The sequence below is a fragment of the Schistocerca americana genome, chromosome 5 (assembly GCF_021461395.2).
Source record: "Schistocerca americana isolate TAMUIC-IGC-003095 chromosome 5, iqSchAmer2.1, whole genome shotgun sequence".
NCBI classification, from domain to species: domain Eukaryota; kingdom Metazoa; phylum Arthropoda; class Insecta; order Orthoptera; family Acrididae; genus Schistocerca; species Schistocerca americana.
The window spans coordinates 449,948,384-449,969,970 of NC_060123.1; the positions used below are offsets into that span (position 1 = coordinate 449,948,384).

Consider the following 21,587-nt stretch of genomic DNA (forward strand, 5'->3'; position numbering starts at 1 on the left):
AATCCCGGGAGCGGAAAGACTTACCTTAGGGGGAAAAAAGGACAGGTATACACTCGCACACACGCACATATCCATCCACACATACAGACACAAGCAGACATATTTAAAGACATATTGGAAGAGGTGATCGAGACATCCTTGAAGATGTCATTCAAGAAGGCTGGTCCGTTGAGAGCTGTAGTAGATCGCAAAATCGTCCACAAAGAGGGAGCCCGAGACATCGGGAAGGAGACAATCCATAATTGGATTTATGGCAATGGCAAACACCAGCACAGCACCAAAGGCAAACAGGTTCCTATTTCCAGAATGAGATTTTCACTCTGCAGCGGAGTGTGCGCTGATATGAAACTTCCCGGCAGATTAAAACTGTGTGCCCAACTGAGACTCAAACTCGGGACCTTTGCCTTTCGCAGGCAAGTGCTCTACCATCTGAGCTACCGAAGCACTAGTCACGCCTGGTACTCACAGCTTTACTTCTGCCAGTATCTCGTCTCCTACCTTCCAAACTTTACAGAAGCTCTCCTGCGAACCTTGCAGAACTAGCATTCCTAAAAGAAAGGATATTGCAAAAGTAAATGTCCTGAATTCTAAAAACTTACTGGTTTTTTTCCAACTGAAAAAATTCCAATTTTTCTCTAGGATTTCTTGGGGTGTATACACCCTGGATAATGGCACACAAGAGTCTATGACAAAGACAATATGGAAGAGAGAGTGACAGTACAGCAGGGGGGAGGGGGGGGGGGGGGGGTGAGAGCAGCAATGGGAAGCAATTAATGAGATAGAAGCAGTACGAGAAAGCAAGAGCAAGACATTGACACGAGAGGACATACAGTAGAAGTAGAAGTAGTAGTAGTAGTAGTAGTAGTAGTAGTACAGAATGAAGGAGACAGCGGCTGTGAGACTAGAAACAGAAAGAGACAAAGTCATAATGATGATGAGTTACACTGAATGAGTGAGTGAGAATAGGCAAGTGGGAGTGGTGGGTATGAGCAACTAACTAAGGGGTGTCAATGAGTTACAGTTAGGGGTCAATGTGGAAGTTAGAGGTGAGTTGCACGTTGAAAAAAGTGCAAATATGTTTGCATGCTAAAATATTTGGGAAAGTTTTTAAAGGTGCTGAAGAAGGTAGAATTAGGTGGCTGGTATCACACTTTTCAGTCAGCTCTTAAAAAGCATCATGTCATTTTTCTGCTGGTGTGTCTAATACCTCATGTTATCCAACTAATGAAGGATACAATTACTGCACTTATAGATGGGCAGTAGTGCTGACCTAGCATCTTCAGTTACTATTTTTGAAACACAAGTAAAAATGAGAGTGATCCATCATTTTACCACACTGGTTTTAACTACAGGGTGGCGCAGATGGATCGGGTGGTTTTAAAATACTTGTCAAACTGTCAATTGTAAAGGTATTGGATTGAAATAAAGTGCAAAACGTGTAGTTACAATGGAAGTTTACTAACAAAAAAATAGTAATGTTAGTTTTTAAAAATTACATCCATCAAATGCCCTCCTTCTCGAGCGACGCATTCTTGGAGTCGGTCCTTAACGTTCCGCATTGCCCGCTCAAGCACATCACCAGGAATTGATGTGATTTCGGTGTGAATTGCTGCCTTCAACTCCTGAATGGTCCGGGGTTTGTTCATGTAGACCCTTGCTTTTAAATAGCCCCATAAGAAAAAGTCACATACCGTGAGGTCCGGCGAGCGAGGGGGCCAATGGACATCTCCATTACGGGAAATCAAACGGCCAGGGAACAGAGCGCGTACAGCTTGCATTGATATCCTAGCGGTATGTGCAGTTGCCCCTTCTTGTTGGAACCACATATTGCCCATGTCGTAATTGTTCTCTTCAAGTTGTGGGAGAAGAAAATCTTCAATCATGTTCACATAACGCTGCGAATTAACAGTAACCGCCTGCTCCCTTTCATTTTCAAAAAAGTAAGGACCAATTATCCATACCTTAGAAACCCCACACCAAACCGTCACTTTGTCACTATGGAGAGGCCGTTGGTGTAGATCTCTTGGGTTAGTGTCGGCCCAGTAACAGCAATTTTGCTTGTTTACGTATCCGTTAATGTGAAAGTGAGCCTCGTCAGACATCATGATAATCAGGTTTACATCTTCCAATAACTCCAACATCTGTTGGCTAAACTGAAGCCTTTGAAGATGGTCTGTTGGGAGAATCTTCTGTACCAACAGGATTTTATAGGGGTGGAATTTCAGTTCTTCGTTAAGAATCCTTTGAAGGCTCCGACGTGACATTCCAAGAGCTTGAGCACGACGTCTCGTTGATCGACGTGGGCTCGCAGTGACATCGCGTCTCACACGCTCCACGTTCTCAGGCGTTGTTATTGTTGGCGGTCTAGGCGTCCATTTTGGAGCACATGAACCAGTAGTGCGGAAATTATGCACCCAACTCAATATCGTATCTCGCTTAGGAACACTACCGCGAGGTGGGATGTTGAAACGCCGGCGAAAGGCACGCGTCACAGCAACAATTGACTCGTTATTGCGTATGAACTCTTCCACTGCGAAAACACGATGCTCAACGGACCACGTAGCCATCGCGACTGACTGCCAGCCTGCAACTGAAACTTCCCGTCCCCCCCCACCACAGGACGAAGTCGCCGAACACCTGGCTCCCCCCCTCCAGACGTACAGTCCACTTCAAAACCACCCGATCCATCTGCGCCACCCTGTATAACACAGAGTACGGCAACTAAAAACACAAAAGATGTCTTATATAAAAGGTATAAAATTTCTTTTGGAGTGTTAATCTTCTTAGCTACTGCTTGATAAAATTTCATATATGGTTTGCCTAAATACTGGTACATAGCAATTACTCTGCAGCTGTAACAATAATTTTTATTTCTCCAATTTCTGGATGATACAATATGAGTGACGTGGAACACTTCATGATTGTCATGAGAAAATGTACATAAATATATCAGTCAATCCATTTTGATATTTCATTTACAGATATTTGATGAAACTTACATATACACGGAAGCACGTGCTGGAAGCAGGCCTTTGTGAGGTCACCAAGAAGTGCAAATGAGCTCTGACGCACTTCAGGCATAGGATCTTGCATACACTGAAAGAGCAGCTGCATGATATTTGAATTGACAACAAGCTTCTCAATGTGCCCATCAAGACCTTCAGCAAGTCCAGATAACAAGTCAAGGGCCACAATCATAAAATCTTTGTCTGGTGCTTCAAACTGCTCTGGATTTTGTGTGTTTGCCTGTTGACAAGCCATACATCAGCCTATGAAATATATAGTTTCACAGTTTAAAATTCACAGAAAGTTATGAATTCTCTGTTAAATCTGACAACTTACAGTTACCAATTTGAAACAATGACTGTATAATGAATACATGTACATATATTTACTAAGTGAAATCTCGCAGAAATGATTGTGCGCAAATACACAAACAAACAGCTCTTAACTGAATAGGCATTAACTTTTGTAGTTTTTTGGCCTTTTTCATTTGCAGTTTACTTGTTAATACATTAAACTACTTCATTAAAGCAAAGGAATTTAGGCTTAGCTTGTTTCACAGATGAGGTCAGAGCTACATGGTCACCACAACAGTATACCCACATCTATTATGCCACCAGCTTTTGTGGCTTTCCCAGCTGTTTGAGAGGTAATGGACTTTACCATGAGTCACAAAGATTCTGACCAGAAGGTCATGCAGCAATTCCAGTTTACTACTACTGTCAGATAATACAGGGAAATAAAAGCTATTTACGTATTGACTATTAATGGACATTGCTATGGTCATGACCTGCATAAACAGAAACATTTCAGAAAGAAGAACATTAGATTCAGCCGTAGTAGCTGTGAAAAAACTAGACATATGATCATTTCTCTATTTTCATCAACTGTATTTCATTTTTGACCATCTTAATAATTACATATGTGGTAAAAGCTGTGCAGAACTGAAGTTGTACGATAGCCACTATGTTAACAGCTGTGGGTTTAAGTGCTCACACTGAGGGAGCCACGAACATCTGATGTATACAAATTTTTGAGGGAACACCACCTCAGTCTGCTGCCAGTTCACTTGGAAAAGTGCAAGATTTATCATATCATTTTACAATTCTTTGATGAAAGTTAATCTAAAATGTTTTTGTTTGGTACAAAACAGGAGCTGGTATTTTACAGAGTAATGCTCATTTGATTACTGCTTACTACTTAGTGTGTGTATTGCATTATTTAAATGAAATTTTGAGTATCTTGCTGATATTTTGACTGATGTTTGTAAAATTGTAATACTGAGTGGTGTGAACGATTCCAATATATGTGTATTTTATCTAAAATAAAAATTGGTTTCATTAGGAGTATTCCTTCCTGCATACAAATCTTCATTTGTACTGCACAATTTACAAATATTTTAAGCATATATTTGCATTCTGCTTTATTTTATTTGCTTCAATTTCTTGTACTTCCTACATTTTATGGTGTACTCCAAGTTTGCATTATTTTCTTACACACTTACAGGGTGTATACGTGGACAAGGAAAAAAAAAAAAATCCTGGATTTTTCCCAGTTAAAAATACACTTTCTCCCAGATGAAAATACACTTTTTCTGTGTTAAGTAACAGTATACTTTTCCTCGTAACTGTGAAACTTGTTAATCCTTTCATTGGTTGTGGTTTTATATACTGGCGTAAAATTTCCCGGCACTTTAGAAAACAAAACTCAGGGGGGAAAAACACGTTTTGGAAAGATGTCTGATGTGCAGCAACATGTACATTGCATATTTTCGTATTACGAAAGTATAAATTCGAATTCCACCAAACACCGCATGTTACTTTCCGAAGGATTGAGATCGAGATTGCAATGCGCTTTTGTAAGCCAGTCGTAGCTCATGCCAAGCGATCTCACCAGTCGATGACAGCTGATATTCAGAGCATAGAACATGTGATGTAGTCATCCAATAGCAACATCGCTGTTAAGTAAATAGTGAAAGGTAATGGTTTAAATTAATATACATAGTGTTGCTAAAAGAAAAGAAAAGAAAAGCTTTCACGTAGCCTGTAATATTGGCCTCAAAGATTAATAAGCTGCAAGAGAAGCTAAGCTTTCACACATAATGTTGATCTTTTTTGCGTGTGTTACACTTTAAGATACATCACACGCCTGTGACAGTAAAATTTTTAACGACATATATGTCTGATCTTCTGGGCTCGAAAATATTGTAAATGGTCGTTCTCAAAGATTTGAATTTTGAATGAGAGTCAAAATCTGTGATTTAAGAAATTAATCGGACATTGGCGGACAGAGGTCATCTTGTGTAAAAGGAAATTTACTTTACTTGAAAGTAACTTTCTTCAAACAACCATTCGGAATATTTTCCCATGACCTGTTAGAAATAGATTCGTTTGAGCAGTTGCACCAGATGACAGGCGTCGTCGCGCTTGCGCAGCTACGACAACGCAGGAAGCCCGTATTTTCATACGTGTAAAACATTTAAATGATCTTACAATATGTCATAAAAGAAACAAGACGTTAGAGGACACTAAGAACACGGGAATTTTGTGAACCCTACTAAAATGCATAAATCGGCTTAAAGTCCACATACATATGTCCAGATTCAGAAGTAAATTTTCTTGGAGTACCATATCGGTTTGTCTCATGTTTGGTTCTTTATTGTGGCATAATGCCATACGTGCTAGACAGTGAAAACGTGAACTTTAAATGTAACGAACAGTTGAAACTAGGCAATAGTGTGGAATTAAAAACTTTGTTTCAAATAAATTGACTGCCTCAGCAGAAAAGATTAATACAAGTCAAATTTCTTTAACAAACTGCAAAGAGAACTTCATTGTACTGCAAGGCGATTAACGCTTGACTGTCAGGAGGGTAGAAACAAAATAAAATCTGAAACTAATAACTTATTTTAGCCTTCCGTAATTATGTGAATGTATTTTAATTCACTTGATAGCTCCCGACAACATCAATCCGTTTTGCTTCCATTTGACATGAGAGCAATAAACGAAGAGGAAACAGCAAAATCACTTAACGTAAACACGGGTAACGTGGAGACTACCACCTCCCCACTACAGCTCAGACTGCTCTGTACATCAGGTCCGGATCTACTAGATTTCCATACCAGGCCAATATTAGATAGTGGTACTGCCCCTCCCTCAAGTGTTTGAGGTAGGACGCCAAAAATTTAAAAATCAACATTTCAAAAGTATCTTCATATTGTAGCGCACATCTTCCTGAAGAGTCTGATACATAAAACATACATGATCGAGGGAATGTAAGACACGTTATTTGGTCTTAAGTGTGCCGAAGTGCAGTGCCATGCCTCTTCACAGAATTGTACCATTCCACGTCTCTATTTCGCTCTGTGGAATTCAAAAGTGTAATATTTTGTAATGGGTGCCATCAAACTATACTCGGGCCAGAGGAAATTCAAATTTCCTGTGGTGCCTCTCCTGCTCCCAGTCGGCCCATTTGACATCCTGCCCTCTTTAAAAAAATCTCGCAATTAGTAGCGTATGGGATTATTTGTAACCGGTAGGACAAGAAATCTTCAGAAAATTTTCAGTCTTTACTGCCTATTAGCTAATAACTTGCTGTTCCGTGCGACATAAAATTAAATATAGGATACATAAAACGAGTAAAGACAAGAGACAAGTAAGACAGTACACATTTCTTCAATCTGTAAGTCCTAGCATTTTCTCTCTCTAATCTTGTCACAGCTTTATATAGCGTACTTTTCTTTCTGGGAAAGAATCTATTACGCCATCAAAGTTCGTCAATGTTTTGCTACATGAAAAAACGCAGAAAAGCTGTTAATACGAATAGTGCCCAAGACTGGTGTGGTTTCTTGATCTGATTACATGTATTTTGTCACTGTCTGCTAGATAAAACGAAATAGGCCTGCCTAATAAAATGGCTCTGAGCACTATGGGACTCAACATCTTAGGTCATAAGTCCCCTAGAACTTAGAACTACTTAAACCTAACTAACCTAAGGACATCAGACACACCCATGCCCGAGGCAGGATTCGAACCTGCGACCGTAGCAGTCCCGCGGTTCCGGACTGCAGCGCCAGAACCGCTAGACCACCGTGGCCGCCTGCCTAATATTGCATCAATTGTTACAAACACCAAATAAAGTGTTCAAACGATCCTTTGAAGAGGGACAATATGCAGGAGATAGGCAAAATTAGGTGAACAGTGGTAGTAATGGAATGGTTGTGTTTGACTGTCAACTCGGCATCAACGCAGGTTGTTTACGAGTAGTGCACACTTCATATTTGCATTCAGAGGCCGAATTTGATGTGCAATGAAAGACCTAACAGAGTTCCAAAGAGGGCAGATTGTGGGGGCGCAATAAGCTGGAGCATCAGTAACCAAGACAGCCAACTTATTGAATGTTTCAAGAGCAACTGTTTCAATAGTCATGACAGCTTACACAAAACAAAGAAAGTCATCATCACGCAAATATAATAGTGGGTGCAAATCAAACCCAAATGACAGAGATTGTCATACGCCAACACGAATTGTGTCGAAACACAAAACTACAGTGGCTAACGTGCCTGCAGAGTTCAATAGCCATCTTCAAGAGCTCGTACCTATCGACGTTGTCTGTCACCAACTAGCATATTCATGGAAGAGTTGCTATAAAGAAACCATTAGTGACGACAACCAACACAAAGAAGCATAAAACATGGTGTCAGGAGCATAAATCGTGGACAGCTGATCAGAGGAAACATGTCATATGGTCCGATGAGTCAACGTTTTCGTTATATCCAACATCAGGTCGGATTTATGACTGGAGAACGCTGAAAGAAGCCTACCACCCCGACTGCTTGATTGCAACGGTTAAGCCTGGAGGTGGAAGTGTGATAGTGTGGGCAGGCACATTGTGGCATTCTGCTGGTACTATCATTACTCTAAATGGCCTTGTTACAGCCAATGATTATGTGAATATTTTTGACGATCAGGTGCACCCCATGATTCAAATGTTCCCAATGGTGATGCCACATTTCAGGATGATAATGCACCCAGCCAGGACAATTGTGGTATGAGGAGCAAACAACTGAACTGCAGCATCTTCCCTGTCCAGCACATTGTCAAACCCTTGTGGGCGGTATTGGAGTGCAGAGTCCAGAGCAGATTTCCATCTCCCTTATCAATACAGGAGACAGAGGAGGTTCTGACTGAAGAGTGACATAACATTCCACGGGAGACTATATAATAATTATATGCCAGTATGCCAAGAAGAATTGCAACTGTATTAAGGGCAAATGGGGGTCCAACCCCTTATTAATAAACCATTCCCAAGTAAGTATGGGTGTTCACATTATTTTGCCTATCCCCTGTAACAATTTAACAAAAACCTCCAAATCCAAGGAGTCTTATGAAAAAGACTAGAATTCCACACACTGACACAAACTGGTTACTGCTGTCCCCTCTTATTGTAAGTAGGATTTGTGAAATGTCCACTTACAGAAAGAAAAAACTGAACATAATAAGTTTATGCACACTCTTCGCTTTCTGTGAATGACATTTGCGAGGAAGAGTCATTAACGCTTTACATCTGGGCAATACTGGTGTTTATCGCTTACATCACAGATACAGAATTAAAAATAGATTTTGACCTGTGTGATTTCAACGTAACAAAGGCTTTTGGATGGAACTCTTACTCCTCTGACAGGAGTTTGATGTAATAAGTTGAACACTTACCAAAGTTGACAATAACAATGATGATGAATCTGCAAAGGTCAAATGCAACTGCTCAAGGAAATAACACACATTTTAAACTATCTATAAAGCATTAACAGAAGAAAACACATTATCGATATCTTACAATGGACCAGAACACAACCAATTTACAAATGTATCTGTCATCTATTTTTCTGAGCCACTGAAGGGGCACCTAGTCCATAGAATCTTAGAACAGCTTTACCGCATCTCAACTATTGTATTCCAGGAACATAGTTTTCAGGAATAAACTGTAACGTGATACTACCAAACTGAAGCTCATTTAAAACACGTTAGAAAGAGAAGTGTGCACTTACAATGTGTTGATTAAGTGTCTGTTCAACAAGAGAAACACATCTTCGATACACAGGCTCACAGTATGGCAGGAATCCACTCTGCAGTGCTGTTGCTACACTTGACAGGCACTGAAAAAAAATGTTTTGCTTAATTTAATACATTATGTACAATGAACTTTTTGTTAGCATTTTTTTATTTGCAAATAATTTAGTACACATTAACTGCAACAGCTAATCCCAAAGTTCAAGTTTTATTAAAGTGCAGCTTACCTCCAGAAGTGGGAAAAGGTCTTTGTCTTCGTCTTTTAATATGTTCCATTTCTGAATAAGTGGTGGCATTAACATGTTGATGTACTCCGGCTTATTCAGATGATGGCCCACGGAGTCTGCCAGTGTTCCAATTGCATCATACAGAATCAACAGATTTTTGTGCTTTAATAAAACATAAATCATCGTCAATTCACAAAATATCCCATATTATGTGTGTAAAATTAACAAGTGAGCAGATTTCTACTCTGCTTATTAAACAAGTAAACAAATCAATGCTGCAAGTTTAAAATTACGCAAAAAGCATGCATAAAATTTTTCTTTAAGAATGTGTTAAAGTGGAATGACAGATTGAAAATGTTGACTGTTTCATCTGTCTAACAGTCTATGAATTAGCCCAAACACTTCTAAAACATCTTTGAAGCTGGGAAAATGTAGTCCTGGAGAGAGAGAGAGAGAGAGAGAGAGAGAGAGAGAGAGAGAGTGAGTGAGTGAGTGAGTGAGTGAGTGAGTGAGTGTGAGTGTGTGTGTGTGTGTGTGTGTGTGTGTGGGTGCGCGCGCGCGCACACACTTTCTCTTTGCTTAAGGGACACTCAATGCATCTACTATATTGTAAACTGTCACTTTTACTTCTTCCATTATTTACGTTTTGCCAAGGAACTGCCACTGCTATAACAGATAAAAGTTTTGGTTTTTGCAATGGGTATTACCTGATACTTGCTAAAGGCAAACACTAATGTCTCCAGGATGAACCCAAGATACGGCACTAGTTCAGTACATGCCTCCTCTTCCAGTGTAGCAAATGCCGAACATGCTGCTTCTTGTACTCTCTTATTACTGTCCAGTACTCGCTTCAATAACTGCACAACAGAAACAGAAAATAATTATGAGGAGGATGTTCTGCAATACTCTGCAATAATTAAGTACAATTATTATTGTGTATTTAGTGTAAGAAATAACCTCTGTCATCAGTGGTTTCAGATAGCTGTCATGAGGCTGAGAGACAACCCAATGAGAATAGCGGCTGAGAGTCCAGCAAGTAATAGCTCGCACCAATGCTTTTTTGTCTGACAGGCAGTTTATCAGGTATGGAATCAACTCTGTTAGATGTGGTATCATTCCTGTCATGCAACCTGAAACAAAGAGATAGTACAATACATTCTTCCATAATGGGAGTTCAACTGTCATGCGACATATTTAATGACCAACTTATTACAGAACAATCTTTACTATAGGATAAAGATTTCTGTGATTCAGAATATCTCAATACCAAAGCAACACTCATTTCTTGATGCTTGACCCAGAAAAAAAAGGGTAGCAATGCTAAAGATGATCACAGCATTCATATAAACACTTTTTGAAGCAGCAGAATTGAGTGGAAAGAGTTGTTTACCAGACACGGCATGCACCTTAAGCGGAGAGGCAAACATACCTTAGGTACTCTTAAATGCACCAATCATGAAAGTCAACAAAATATCTCCTCACCTGGGACCTGTTCCCCTCAAATGGCTCCAGCAATCCCATGAGATTAATTTTCAAGATTCAGAATTTCTGTGAAACAGTTAACAATGAGCCTATTGTTTCTGAGCCCACAAATAAATACTTTAGGCGAAAGCAGCTGCTTTCAGCAAATACCAAAGCTATGACAATTTTTCACCATAATGTAAGACGACTTACAAAGTTAACAAAATTTGTGTTCTTTTAGATGATCCACAAGAGATAAAGGATGCCGATGTTTTATGCTTTAGTGAACACCATATGAGAAATGTTGAAATGTTACACCTCAGTGGATACTGTCTAACAACACATTACAGTAGATCTATCATGAAGAATGGTGGAGTGGTAATTTACTTAAAAAATAACGTATCATATAGCACATTGAATTTAAAGAGTCACTGTATTGAACAAGATATTGAAATATGTGCAGTAGAAATTACTGTAGGTGACCGTACAGTTGTAGTGTTAGCACTATACAGAGCTCCCTCAGGGAACATAAAGGTGTCCCTCACGCAGTTAGATTCTGTCTTATCGCAAATGTACTCAAAATCCAGGGATCTAATAATTACAGGTGATTTCAATGTAGATTTCCTAAATGAAAGCAACGGTAAAGCAGATCTAGAACATCTAGTTGATTCTTATAATCTGATGACAGTAGTAAATTTTTCCAACTAGAGTCACACAGAACTGTCAAAGTCTGATTGACAACATATTTATAGATAAGTAGAGAGTCAACAATATCAGTGTACGTCCAGTTCTTTGCCTTTCTGATCATGGTCGTCAATTGCTTACTCTCACTGACAAATCTGAGTAACAGTTCTGAAAATTCTTGGAAATCTTCTAGGATAATAAATAATGAAACCCTCCAAAATTTCAACACCAGCCTGCAAGAGAGACTGGAGTCCAGTTTTCAATTAAACAGAGTGAACAAAAAGTACAATACATTTCTGAATGAATTTATGTCTACCTTTGAAGCCACATTTCCCAAGAAAATAATTAGAAACCGTCATGCAAGGACTGTCAATAAGTCATGGATCACGGCAGGAATAAAAACATCCTGCACAACAAAGAGGATGCTGTATTATCGTATTTACTCGAGTCTAAGCCGCACTCGAATCCAAGCCACACCTGAAAAATGAGACTCGAAATCAAGGGAAAAAAAAATTTCCCGAATCTAAGCCGCACCTGAAATTTGAGACTCGAAATTCAAGGGGAGAGAAAAGTTTTAGGCCGCATCTCCAAATCGAAACAAAGTTGGTCCACTGTAATATGAGACAATTTAGGTCGAATGAATGATGATACAGCTACAGTAGTTTGGTTCGAGTCGTAAGCTTAGCAGTTAAGCTTCACCAGGTAGCCATTGCTATGCGTCAGGCGCTCCGTCCGTATTTATACGGGTACCCTTCCTTTTTCACGTGCTTCATCTGGTTTGAATTGATTGCTTATTTTTCTTTGATCTGATAAGCGCAGTTTTCTTTGTTATAGGTGTTTACGTCACTCTACGCTGAAAATGCATTACTGTACTGTGTCACGCATTGTTTGTCATACTCTGATACTGCGTGTTTACGGCCTGTCGCTGATTGCGGCATGGCTTGCTTTTGTGCGCGCTACCGCCGCTTACAAATAAAAAGAGAGAGAGAGAGAGAGAGAGAGAGAGAGAGAGAGAGAGAGAGAGAGGAATCGTCTCACTAGCGAAGCAATGGCAAGAGACTGCTAATTGTTGTTACTTACACTGCTGCTTTCTTTGATAATGATCAACAAGAACCAAATAATAGACTGCGTATGATAGAAGATGTTCTGAACGAGAGTTTAGCGAAAATTTTTCTCCGTTTGAAAATCTTTGCAGGCGCCTCTTTAGTACATTACATTCTGCACAGAAATTAGAGTCATCTTGATTTAAAAATCTGGTCAATTGCCTCGCTTCATTTCTGACTGTATCACTGTTTAGCATAAGAATAATACGAATATAAACATGACATGATACGTATATTCTTCCGCGTTTGCTGTTGCCTCACTCTAGTTTTGTAGTTTATTACGCAGACAGGATTTAAATGAGATAGCAGCAAACACGAAACAATACATGGCAAAATGTTTACATTTGTATTATTCTTATGGTGACGAGAATACTGCATGTGATTCACAATTTATAAAAGTTCCTATTAGCAACCATCTCTTCTCACAGATAGGAAAAAATTCAGAACGTAGAGTTGGCCCTATTGACAAACATTCTAAACATTGTTGCCAGTCGGGTTTTCGTAGTACATTGAAATGCTGTTACATTCGAAGATGAACAATACGGAATTTGTATTTAATTCTTTGGATAATGTATGAAAATGCAGAGGTCGGAACTCGGCGCGAAGAAAAAAAAAGCTTTTTTCTTTTTTTTTTTTTTAATGACGCAGAGGTTTTTGCGCCAATATTTATCTTTCTGCCTACCAAGCATGCCAGTGGAGCGCTACATATATTCTACGGCAGAACTAAGTTGTGGCGGCACCCACCGACATTTTTCAGAACTTCCGCTTGCTTTGCACTCGATTCTAAGCCGCAGGCGGTTTTTTGAATTACAAAAACCGGAAAAAAAGTGCGGCTTGGATTCGAGTAAATACGGTATTCCCTCAGAACTTGTAATGATCCAAAGAAATGTCAGCACTACAAACTTTACTGTAGCATTCTAAAGAAGGTAATAAATAAGTCAAAAAATATGTCATAATAAATAAGTCACAAAATATGAAATTGATAAGTCTGACAACAAAATAAAAACAATTTGGAATGTAATAAAGCAGGATACCCACTGAAATTAAACAAGGTACCAATATTGTAAAGAAAGCTGAAATGGTTGAAGAAATCTTCAACAGGCACTTCTTGTCAGCAGCAGAGAAGACAGGCTTACAAAGGTTCTGTGGACAAGTCACTGGCTCTTCTACAGAACACTCAGTAATAGACCCCAAAATTATCCTTACCTCATGTTACAGTAAGAGACAGAAAGAATTATTACCTCACTAAAAAATAAAAAGTCTTTTGGTGAGGACAATATTTCCCATAAAATAGTGGAATATTGCTATATGTCCAGTTTTATGCAACATATTCAATACATCTCAGCAAGAAGGAATAGTCTCCAACAGGCTAAAACTAGCTGTAGTGATAGCACTCTTTAAAAAAGATGAGAAAAACAATGTTACAAACTATTGCCCAATCTACCTCTAAACCATATTTTCAAAAATTATTGAAAAACTCAAGCACAAGTTGATTGTCAATCATCTTAGCTTCCACAATATTCTAAAGAAGAGTCAGTTTGGATTTCGTGCTGGTCTTTCTACAAAACAAGCAGTATTCTGCTGTTCTGGAAGCCGTGAACAAAGAAAGTAGGTATTTTTTGTGACCTCTCAAAAGCTTTTGATTGTGTAAACCATCTAATCCTTTTGAAAAAGGCAGACTATTATGGTTTGGGTGGTACCGTTGGTTCGTGGCTCCAATCATACCTAAAGGACCGAAAGCAGACTGTAATGCTGAATGGCTCATCCAGAGAACCTGCCTCATCTCAGTGTGGCTCAGTAAGTTGTCGCGTGCCACAAGGCTCTGTTTTGGGTCCACCGCTATTTCTCATCTTCATTAATGATCTCCCACTTTGTTCTGATACAAACAGTAAATTTACTGCAATTCTAACTGATGATTTTACAGACAACAATCTTTAACAAACTATGAATAAAGTTTTCATTGTAAACTGGTTTTCTTCAAACAGTCTCTCACTCAATGCAGATAAAACCCTTTATATGGGATTCCATACTCCACAAAGAAATCTGGAAAAAATTAACAATAAGTGCAAAGAAATACAAAAAGCTGAGGTTACAAAATTCCTGGGTGCTTATATAGACAGCAAATGTTACTGGTCAGCGCACATTCTTCATCTTTATAAAACACTTAGCTCAGCAATACTTGCACTACAGGTTATTGCTTCAGTGGCTGAAGTAGACACCATCAAGGCTTCATACTTCGGCTATTATTAGTCATATGACATCATTAATATCATATGCTATTACATTCTGGGGAACCAACCTCTCGCAAAGAAAATTTTCACTGCAAAAAAAAAAAAAAAAAAAAAAAAAAAAAAAAAAAAAAAAAAAAAAAAAAAAAAAAAAAAAAAAGCCATTAAATTAATGAGTGGTGTCCATCACAGGCACTCTTGCATGCGCTTGTTTTGAAAGATGGGGATCCTTACTACATCCTCACAATATATCTTTTCCTTGTTGACCTTTGTCTGTAAAAACCCTTCTATCTACAAAGATAACAAGCCAATTTCATGGCTATAAAACAAGACCCAATAAGTGTCTGCACATTGAAGTGAAAAGACTCACTATGGTTCACAAAGGAGCTTATTACTCCAGCATTAAGCTGTTTAATGCTCTCCCACCACACATCAAATGCCTTCACAAAAGATTGCCAGCATTCAAACAAACACTCAAGGAGTACCTGATAGAGGTTGGTTGGTTTGGGGTAGGAGACCAGACAGCGTGGTCATCAGTCTCATCGGATTAGGGAAGGATTGTGGAGGAAGTCGGCCGTGCCCTTTCAGAGGAACCATCCCGGCATTTGCCTGGAGTGATTTAGGGAAATCACGGAAAACCTAAATCAGGATGGCCGGACGCGGGATTGAACAGTCGTCCTCCCGAATGCGAGTCCAGTGTCTAACCACTGCGCCACCCCGCTCGGTACCTGATAGAGAAATCTTTTTATACAGTTGATGGATACATGAAAGAAAATGTATATAATCCCTAAATTTGTAAGTAACTTAGTATAATTAATTTTATTTTGAGTATTACCATAAGCATATGACAATTATTTATTGGTACTCCTGTACTTCCTTTTGAATATTTCGTTTATCTTGACTCCTATATGTATTACACATCCTTAAAATGTGAAACGAAAATGTTCTGTTAACTGACTGAGCTGTTGTTTAGCTGATATCTTATTTACATTGTATCTTTTATTTATGTAAGATGTATTTCAAATGTGTATAATCTGACATATTCCATACCATAAATATATCACTCATTCTTAAAATGTGAAACACAATTTTCTGTTAATTGATTGTGTTGTTGTATAGTTGATTTTTATTTAATTGTATCTTTTCATTGTGTTTATACAAGTTGTATTTAAACTACGTAGAATCTGACACGTTCCATATCCTTGCGATTCACTCGCTACCAAGATCTATGAAACATGAAATGAAATAAAAATAATAAATGTGGGACAGCTTTAACTGGATGATAAGGGCTAGGAAACAAATTGGCTTAGATCTGTTCATTGGAAGCCTACCATCATTTGCCTGTCACCTGGATACCTAGACAGTGATTTCAGTTCCACTCTTCCCAAATACAGAATCTGCAGACAATGGAAAATCCAGGACAGAATAATGACAATATTATGAAACGGATAGATTGCTACTCACCATTTAGAGGAGACGTTGAGTTGCTGAGGTATCACTAAAAGACTGCTATACATTTAAGCTTTCAGCCAAAAGGCTTCCTTCTAAATTAGAAGGGACACACACACACACACACACACACACACACACACACACACACACACACACACACTACCCTCCTTGTCCCCAGCCTCTTCCTTACCCCTGCTGTCGTCCTTGTCCCTAGCCTCTTCCTTAACACCACCGCCAACAGGTGCAGCTGCTGTGGGCAGTTTAGCCTCAGCAGCCAGAGACAGTTATCGTGTGCTTGTTTTCTACTTGAGAAGGCCTTTAACCAAAGCTTAGATGTACAGCAGCCTTTCTGTTGTGCCTGTCTGTGACACAATGTCTCCTCTACATGGTGAGCAACAATCTATCCTTTTCACAATATAGAGTTCTGTGTCTTAAAAGCTACAGCAAACCCTTCATCAATTAACAAATAAAAATGAATTCACAACCACAGAACAAGGAACAAAGTTCTGGGGTTTTCATAAATAAAAAAAAAAATATATTAAGGGAGTTCAGTGTATGCCAGATGAGGTGCTGTGATTTCACACTACTGTTAACTGAAGTTGTTAACCCACTAATGTCCAGTGACAACTGAAGTTGCAAATGATTTTAAAAATTAATGATGGCAACAATGATAATGCTGTACACAATTTAACTGTTGGAAGCAGTTACAGACACTTTTATTTTCTTTGTCATTTAATATTTGAAGTCAAGTATTCAGTCCACTGCTGTTCCTTACCAATGTTAAATCTGTTAGTACGTATGAGTGTTAAAGCCACTTCAACAAAAAATGTTTAAATACTGAACAATATATGAGAATTTTTGTCCGCAACTCATGGTCTCGCGGTAGTGTTCTTGCTTCCCGAGCACGGAGTCCTGGGTTCGATTTCCGGCGGGGTCAGGAATTTTCAACTACCCCGAGATAACTGGGTGGTGATGGGTTGTCTTCATCATCATCTATCCCCATTACGGTCAGAGGAAGGAAACGGCAAACCACCTCCATTAGGACCTGGCCTAGTACGGTGGTGCGGGTCTCTATGCTCTGTCAAGAAGCTTGGGACTTCATTTCCATATGAGAATTTGAAGTAAATTTTCTTTGCTGTCTTTTAATAAATGGTCTAAATTATACATAGGACTCCTTTGGAATTTGTATTTAGCATCATTTATGTTGGGGAAAATATGTCTGGCATCTTTAGTTGCCACTGGGTACTTGTGTTGTTTTTCAGTTCTGATGATAATTTATGGATTGTGGATGAAATAATAAATTTTCTTGAAGCAGATTGAGACAGGACAATATGATCAGTTGGTATCATACCTCCTTATGAAGCACAAGGTGGAGATACTGATGATTCTGATTTATCAGATCATGAAGTTCAAGGAAAACCATGTCATCTCCATGCACATATACCAATGGGTCAGGCACTAGTTCAGTTTGAGGAAAGTGAACATGTTGTAAATACAAGAAGAAATTGACATTCACACTACACCTCCTGCTGCAAATATTGAAGGAAATAGAAAGTGCACATCAAGTCAGAATTGTGCAATGAGCAGATTAAGTCAAGGGCTAAAGGTGATAGAAGCTGAGGTTTGTGCAGAGACTCCAATGACAACTGTAATAAATATGAAGGGAAAGAAGAAAGGGAGGCCAAGTAAAAATTTTGCAGTGAGGGGAGTAAGCCAAGAAGCAGCAGAATACACTGATGACTCTGCAGAGCCTCCACTCATATCTAAACACTCGAGGATGAAATCGTGTATAAAACCATCACCTCAACTTGGGAATAAATGAAGAATCCAAGCTGGAAAGTAAAAGTAGTTAGTGATTCTTACAGTCTGCACTTATTAAGATTTGCTTTCAAATACAATAAAATCCCCACTGGACTGTTTTCAAAAAATTTTCTCTGAGGAATTAATAAATTTTATTGTTTCGCAAACAGATTTGCAAGTTGCATAGAAAGATAATCTGAATGTTAGGAAAATAAATATTGTAATAAATTTGGAAATGTGTTTCATTTGAAGTGCCCATTGACAACTTTAGTTGACATCAATGCCCATGACAAAGTGAAAATTAAATTGTGTTTTTCATGTAAACTTGTTACAAAACCTACAACTATTTTTTAGCAGAAAAACTAAACTCAATAATTCTGGGCACCAGTGAGTTAATCAGGTGTTGGTAGTTAGCTTTGTAAATATAACGCGGGAAGTAAGTAAATTAGTGCCTGTTACAATTCATTTAAAAGAAAGTTTCAATTTTCCTGTTATATTACTCATAAAATTTAAAAGATATGTAATGAAGGAAATAATGTGTTCAGCCTTAAATTTGTTTCTAATAAACAAGGATAAAATTAAATTTGGATTTATTTGTTTGCATTTATGTCTTATGTTATTGACTAACAAGGGGAGGTCCCTACGGGTGGAATCAGCTTTTAGAAAGCAACTATAAGACTGTGTAGGTTAGGGCACCAGGTATCACATCCTTCAGCCATTTACCTAGGTGCATATGCATTTGTGAATTATTGACAAAACAGAATTTCTCAGTATCCATTAGAGCCTTAAAAATCACAATGCTTTTCCAAATGGCACCACAACCTAGCAAACAGCATTTATGTTTTATCGTTATCGAAATAACCGTTTATTTTTATTCAATTAATTAGTTGCAATATAATCTTTTTTTATTTCAGCTCATTTTTATTCTTTTTTCTTATGGAATTTTGTCTGCATGATTGCAATTATTTTTATTTATCTACTGTAATATTTAAATATTAAAAAATACCAATGTATTGCTTAAAAAAGACAAAATTGATTTACATTGTCAAAAAATTATTTGTGTTACCAGCTGGACATTTTTGTGTTAATTTTGACAAATATTTTCTTGGACCATTTTTGTGTTAATTTTGACAAATATTTTCTTGGATCATGGGCAAAATAAAGCAGATTAAGATCTGAATGACAAGTTTTACCACTAAAGTGTTATTCCATGCCAAATCATCCAGCCAAAAGTAGATGTAAAAACCAAGGTTTTTGGATTTGTTCCAAAATTTATATGTGAAATGTATGCATAAAGATAAGAAAATATCCAAAGTGTCATTCAATTCTGTTAGGTAATTTCTGAGTTATCACCGTTTAAAGTTTTAGGCTGATTGTATTTCCGAGGGCAATTAAGACATAACTAAAGCCAGCCTGCTTTTACAGAATTCAAAGCAAAATCTTTAGTTTTGAAGCTAGAGCCTTGAAATTTTCACTGCTTTCTTCCAAATTAAACACTGAAACTGATAGATCTACAAAATTCTGACAAACTTACCTTTCAAATGGTGCAAAAAATTGATGGGGTTCTGAGATGTAAAATTTTATCTTATATTGAAACCAAAACACCTTGTACCTGTTCAAAATGTATAGAAAGGCTGTTTTAAGATTCGAAATGGTTATAGTAGAAGTTCTGTAGAAGTAAAAGTCTTTTGAACTATAACTTGGAAGATCAACTACTTAAAACAGTAATTAATTAGTACATTTTTTGTTATGTATTTTTAGAATGGGGCAAAGATTTTACTGTAGTTGTAATTTTATTGATCTTTTCTGTTTTATTTAGCTGAATATAAAGTCAAGATATATACAACATTTTTGGAGTCATGAGAAGTGTGGTGAAGTTCAGATGAGACAGTACTACTATGCAAGTAAGCACATGAAAAATTCACCAGTCAGCAGTCTGCCTGCTGACATGAAATTCAAGCCAGGACATGAAATCCTCCCTCCCACCACAGCCTGCCTTTACTGCAAGTCCATAAGTGTGCGTCTGGGTCTGTTCAAGTTAACTGCCTAGTGTTTTGTTGTGCTTAGTGACATTTTAAATAATTGTTATAGAAACACAGTTACAATTTTATTTTTAAAACTATTGTGTGTGTGTGTGTTTTTCTTATCACAGAGATAAGAGCAAGTTCAAGTAAAGATGAAACTAATTTTGTGTGTTCAGTAGGTTCATTACTAAATTTTTCATGTGAAAATACTTCACTGACAAAAAGCAAAGACATTTATTTAATGTTGGAAAAGTTGTCGAAAGAAGAAGAAGAAATTTTAGTTTGACGTACTAATAAGCACAACAGTGAAACAGATGATATTTGTTCCCATCATTTGTGTTATTTTTTAAAGTATTTTGAAAAGAACCAAAAATCCTGTTTTGATCCATTTAAGAAACATTCTGTACCTTTAAAAAAGAATAAAGATTTGAGGATAATTACTCTGGAAAAAGCATAATATATTAAGGAAAATAAGCATATAATTTTAGTGCCATGGAAGCTGTTGTGCAGTACATGTAGAAAACTGTAGAATCAGGCAACACCTACTTTAGATCAAGAAGACATTGCTCTTCCTGAAAGTGATGAAGCAAATGAGAGTGAATTAGCCAATGCAAAAAGAGTAGTAGAAATTATTTTAGGGTTGAATGTGACACCACTTAAACTTCAGTCATTATCTACCCAATCTAAGAAAAATATGCTAAAAAGAAGTTTAAAAAGGCAAAAGACTAGGCTAAAAAAGTTGTCATTTGTTTTGAAAGCATAAGAAGCCAACTATTGAAGTGAATATGACAGTATGACTCAAGGTAATGAGCTGAAGACAAAATACGAGGATCTTGATCATTTAGTGGATGCTATAAAATAAAAACTCAAGACAAACCTAAGCAAAAAGGAAAAAATACAGATATTAACAATCACTCCAGAGTCTAGGTCTAGCAGAAAAGCAGCTGAAAAATATAATGTATCAGAATATTTAGTGGGAAAAGCCAGAACGCTTGCAAATGAGAAAGGTATTTTGGCTCTGATGGAACCCAAACATGGCAGAACCCTTCCCCAAGAACTGTTTTATGAAGACGATGAATTTTCTTACATGTTGCCAGTTGATAAAGACAAAGTTATTATTTAAAAAAAAATGTTTACAAGCAGAAAAGAATTCCTTCATGCAACTTAGAGGAACTATTTATGGTGTTTAAAGAAAAACACAAATATTAAAATTGGATTTTCCAAATTTTGCTCCTTGAGACCGAAATGGTGTGTGCTTGCTGGTTCACCTGAAACTCACATAATGTGTGCCTGCTTGTACCACCAAAACATAGAGCTTTTAGCAAACACACTGAACCAGCATGATAAAAAATCAATACACACTATGGACAAATTGGTTTGTGGTAGACAAAATGGGGACTGTATAAGACATTGTGATGTGTGCCTGAAAAAAGGGAATCACTGCAGCTACATCCAAGAGAAATACTAGAAGACTATGATGAAGATAAAGACATTAAATTTTCACAGTAGTTTTCAAGTGATGGCAGAAGGATTTTAC

General features: G+C 37.7%; 1 protein-coding gene across 1 annotated transcript in view; it reads right to left on the reverse strand.

Annotated features, from left to right (window-relative positions):
• LOC124615274 (transportin-1) overlaps positions 1–21,587 on the reverse strand; it is a 144,034-nt gene that overhangs the window by 29,917 nt on the left and 92,530 nt on the right. The window contains exons 10-14 of the mRNA XM_047143028.1: positions 10,256–10,428; positions 10,006–10,155; positions 9,299–9,460; positions 9,050–9,157; positions 3,000–3,246 (exon numbers count right to left, since the gene is read on the reverse strand). Of these exons, the coding sequence (XP_046998984.1) occupies positions 3,000–3,246; positions 9,050–9,157; positions 9,299–9,460; positions 10,006–10,155; positions 10,256–10,428 (840 nt within the window). The remainder of the gene's footprint in view (positions 1–2,999; positions 3,247–9,049; positions 9,158–9,298; positions 9,461–10,005; positions 10,156–10,255; positions 10,429–21,587) is intronic.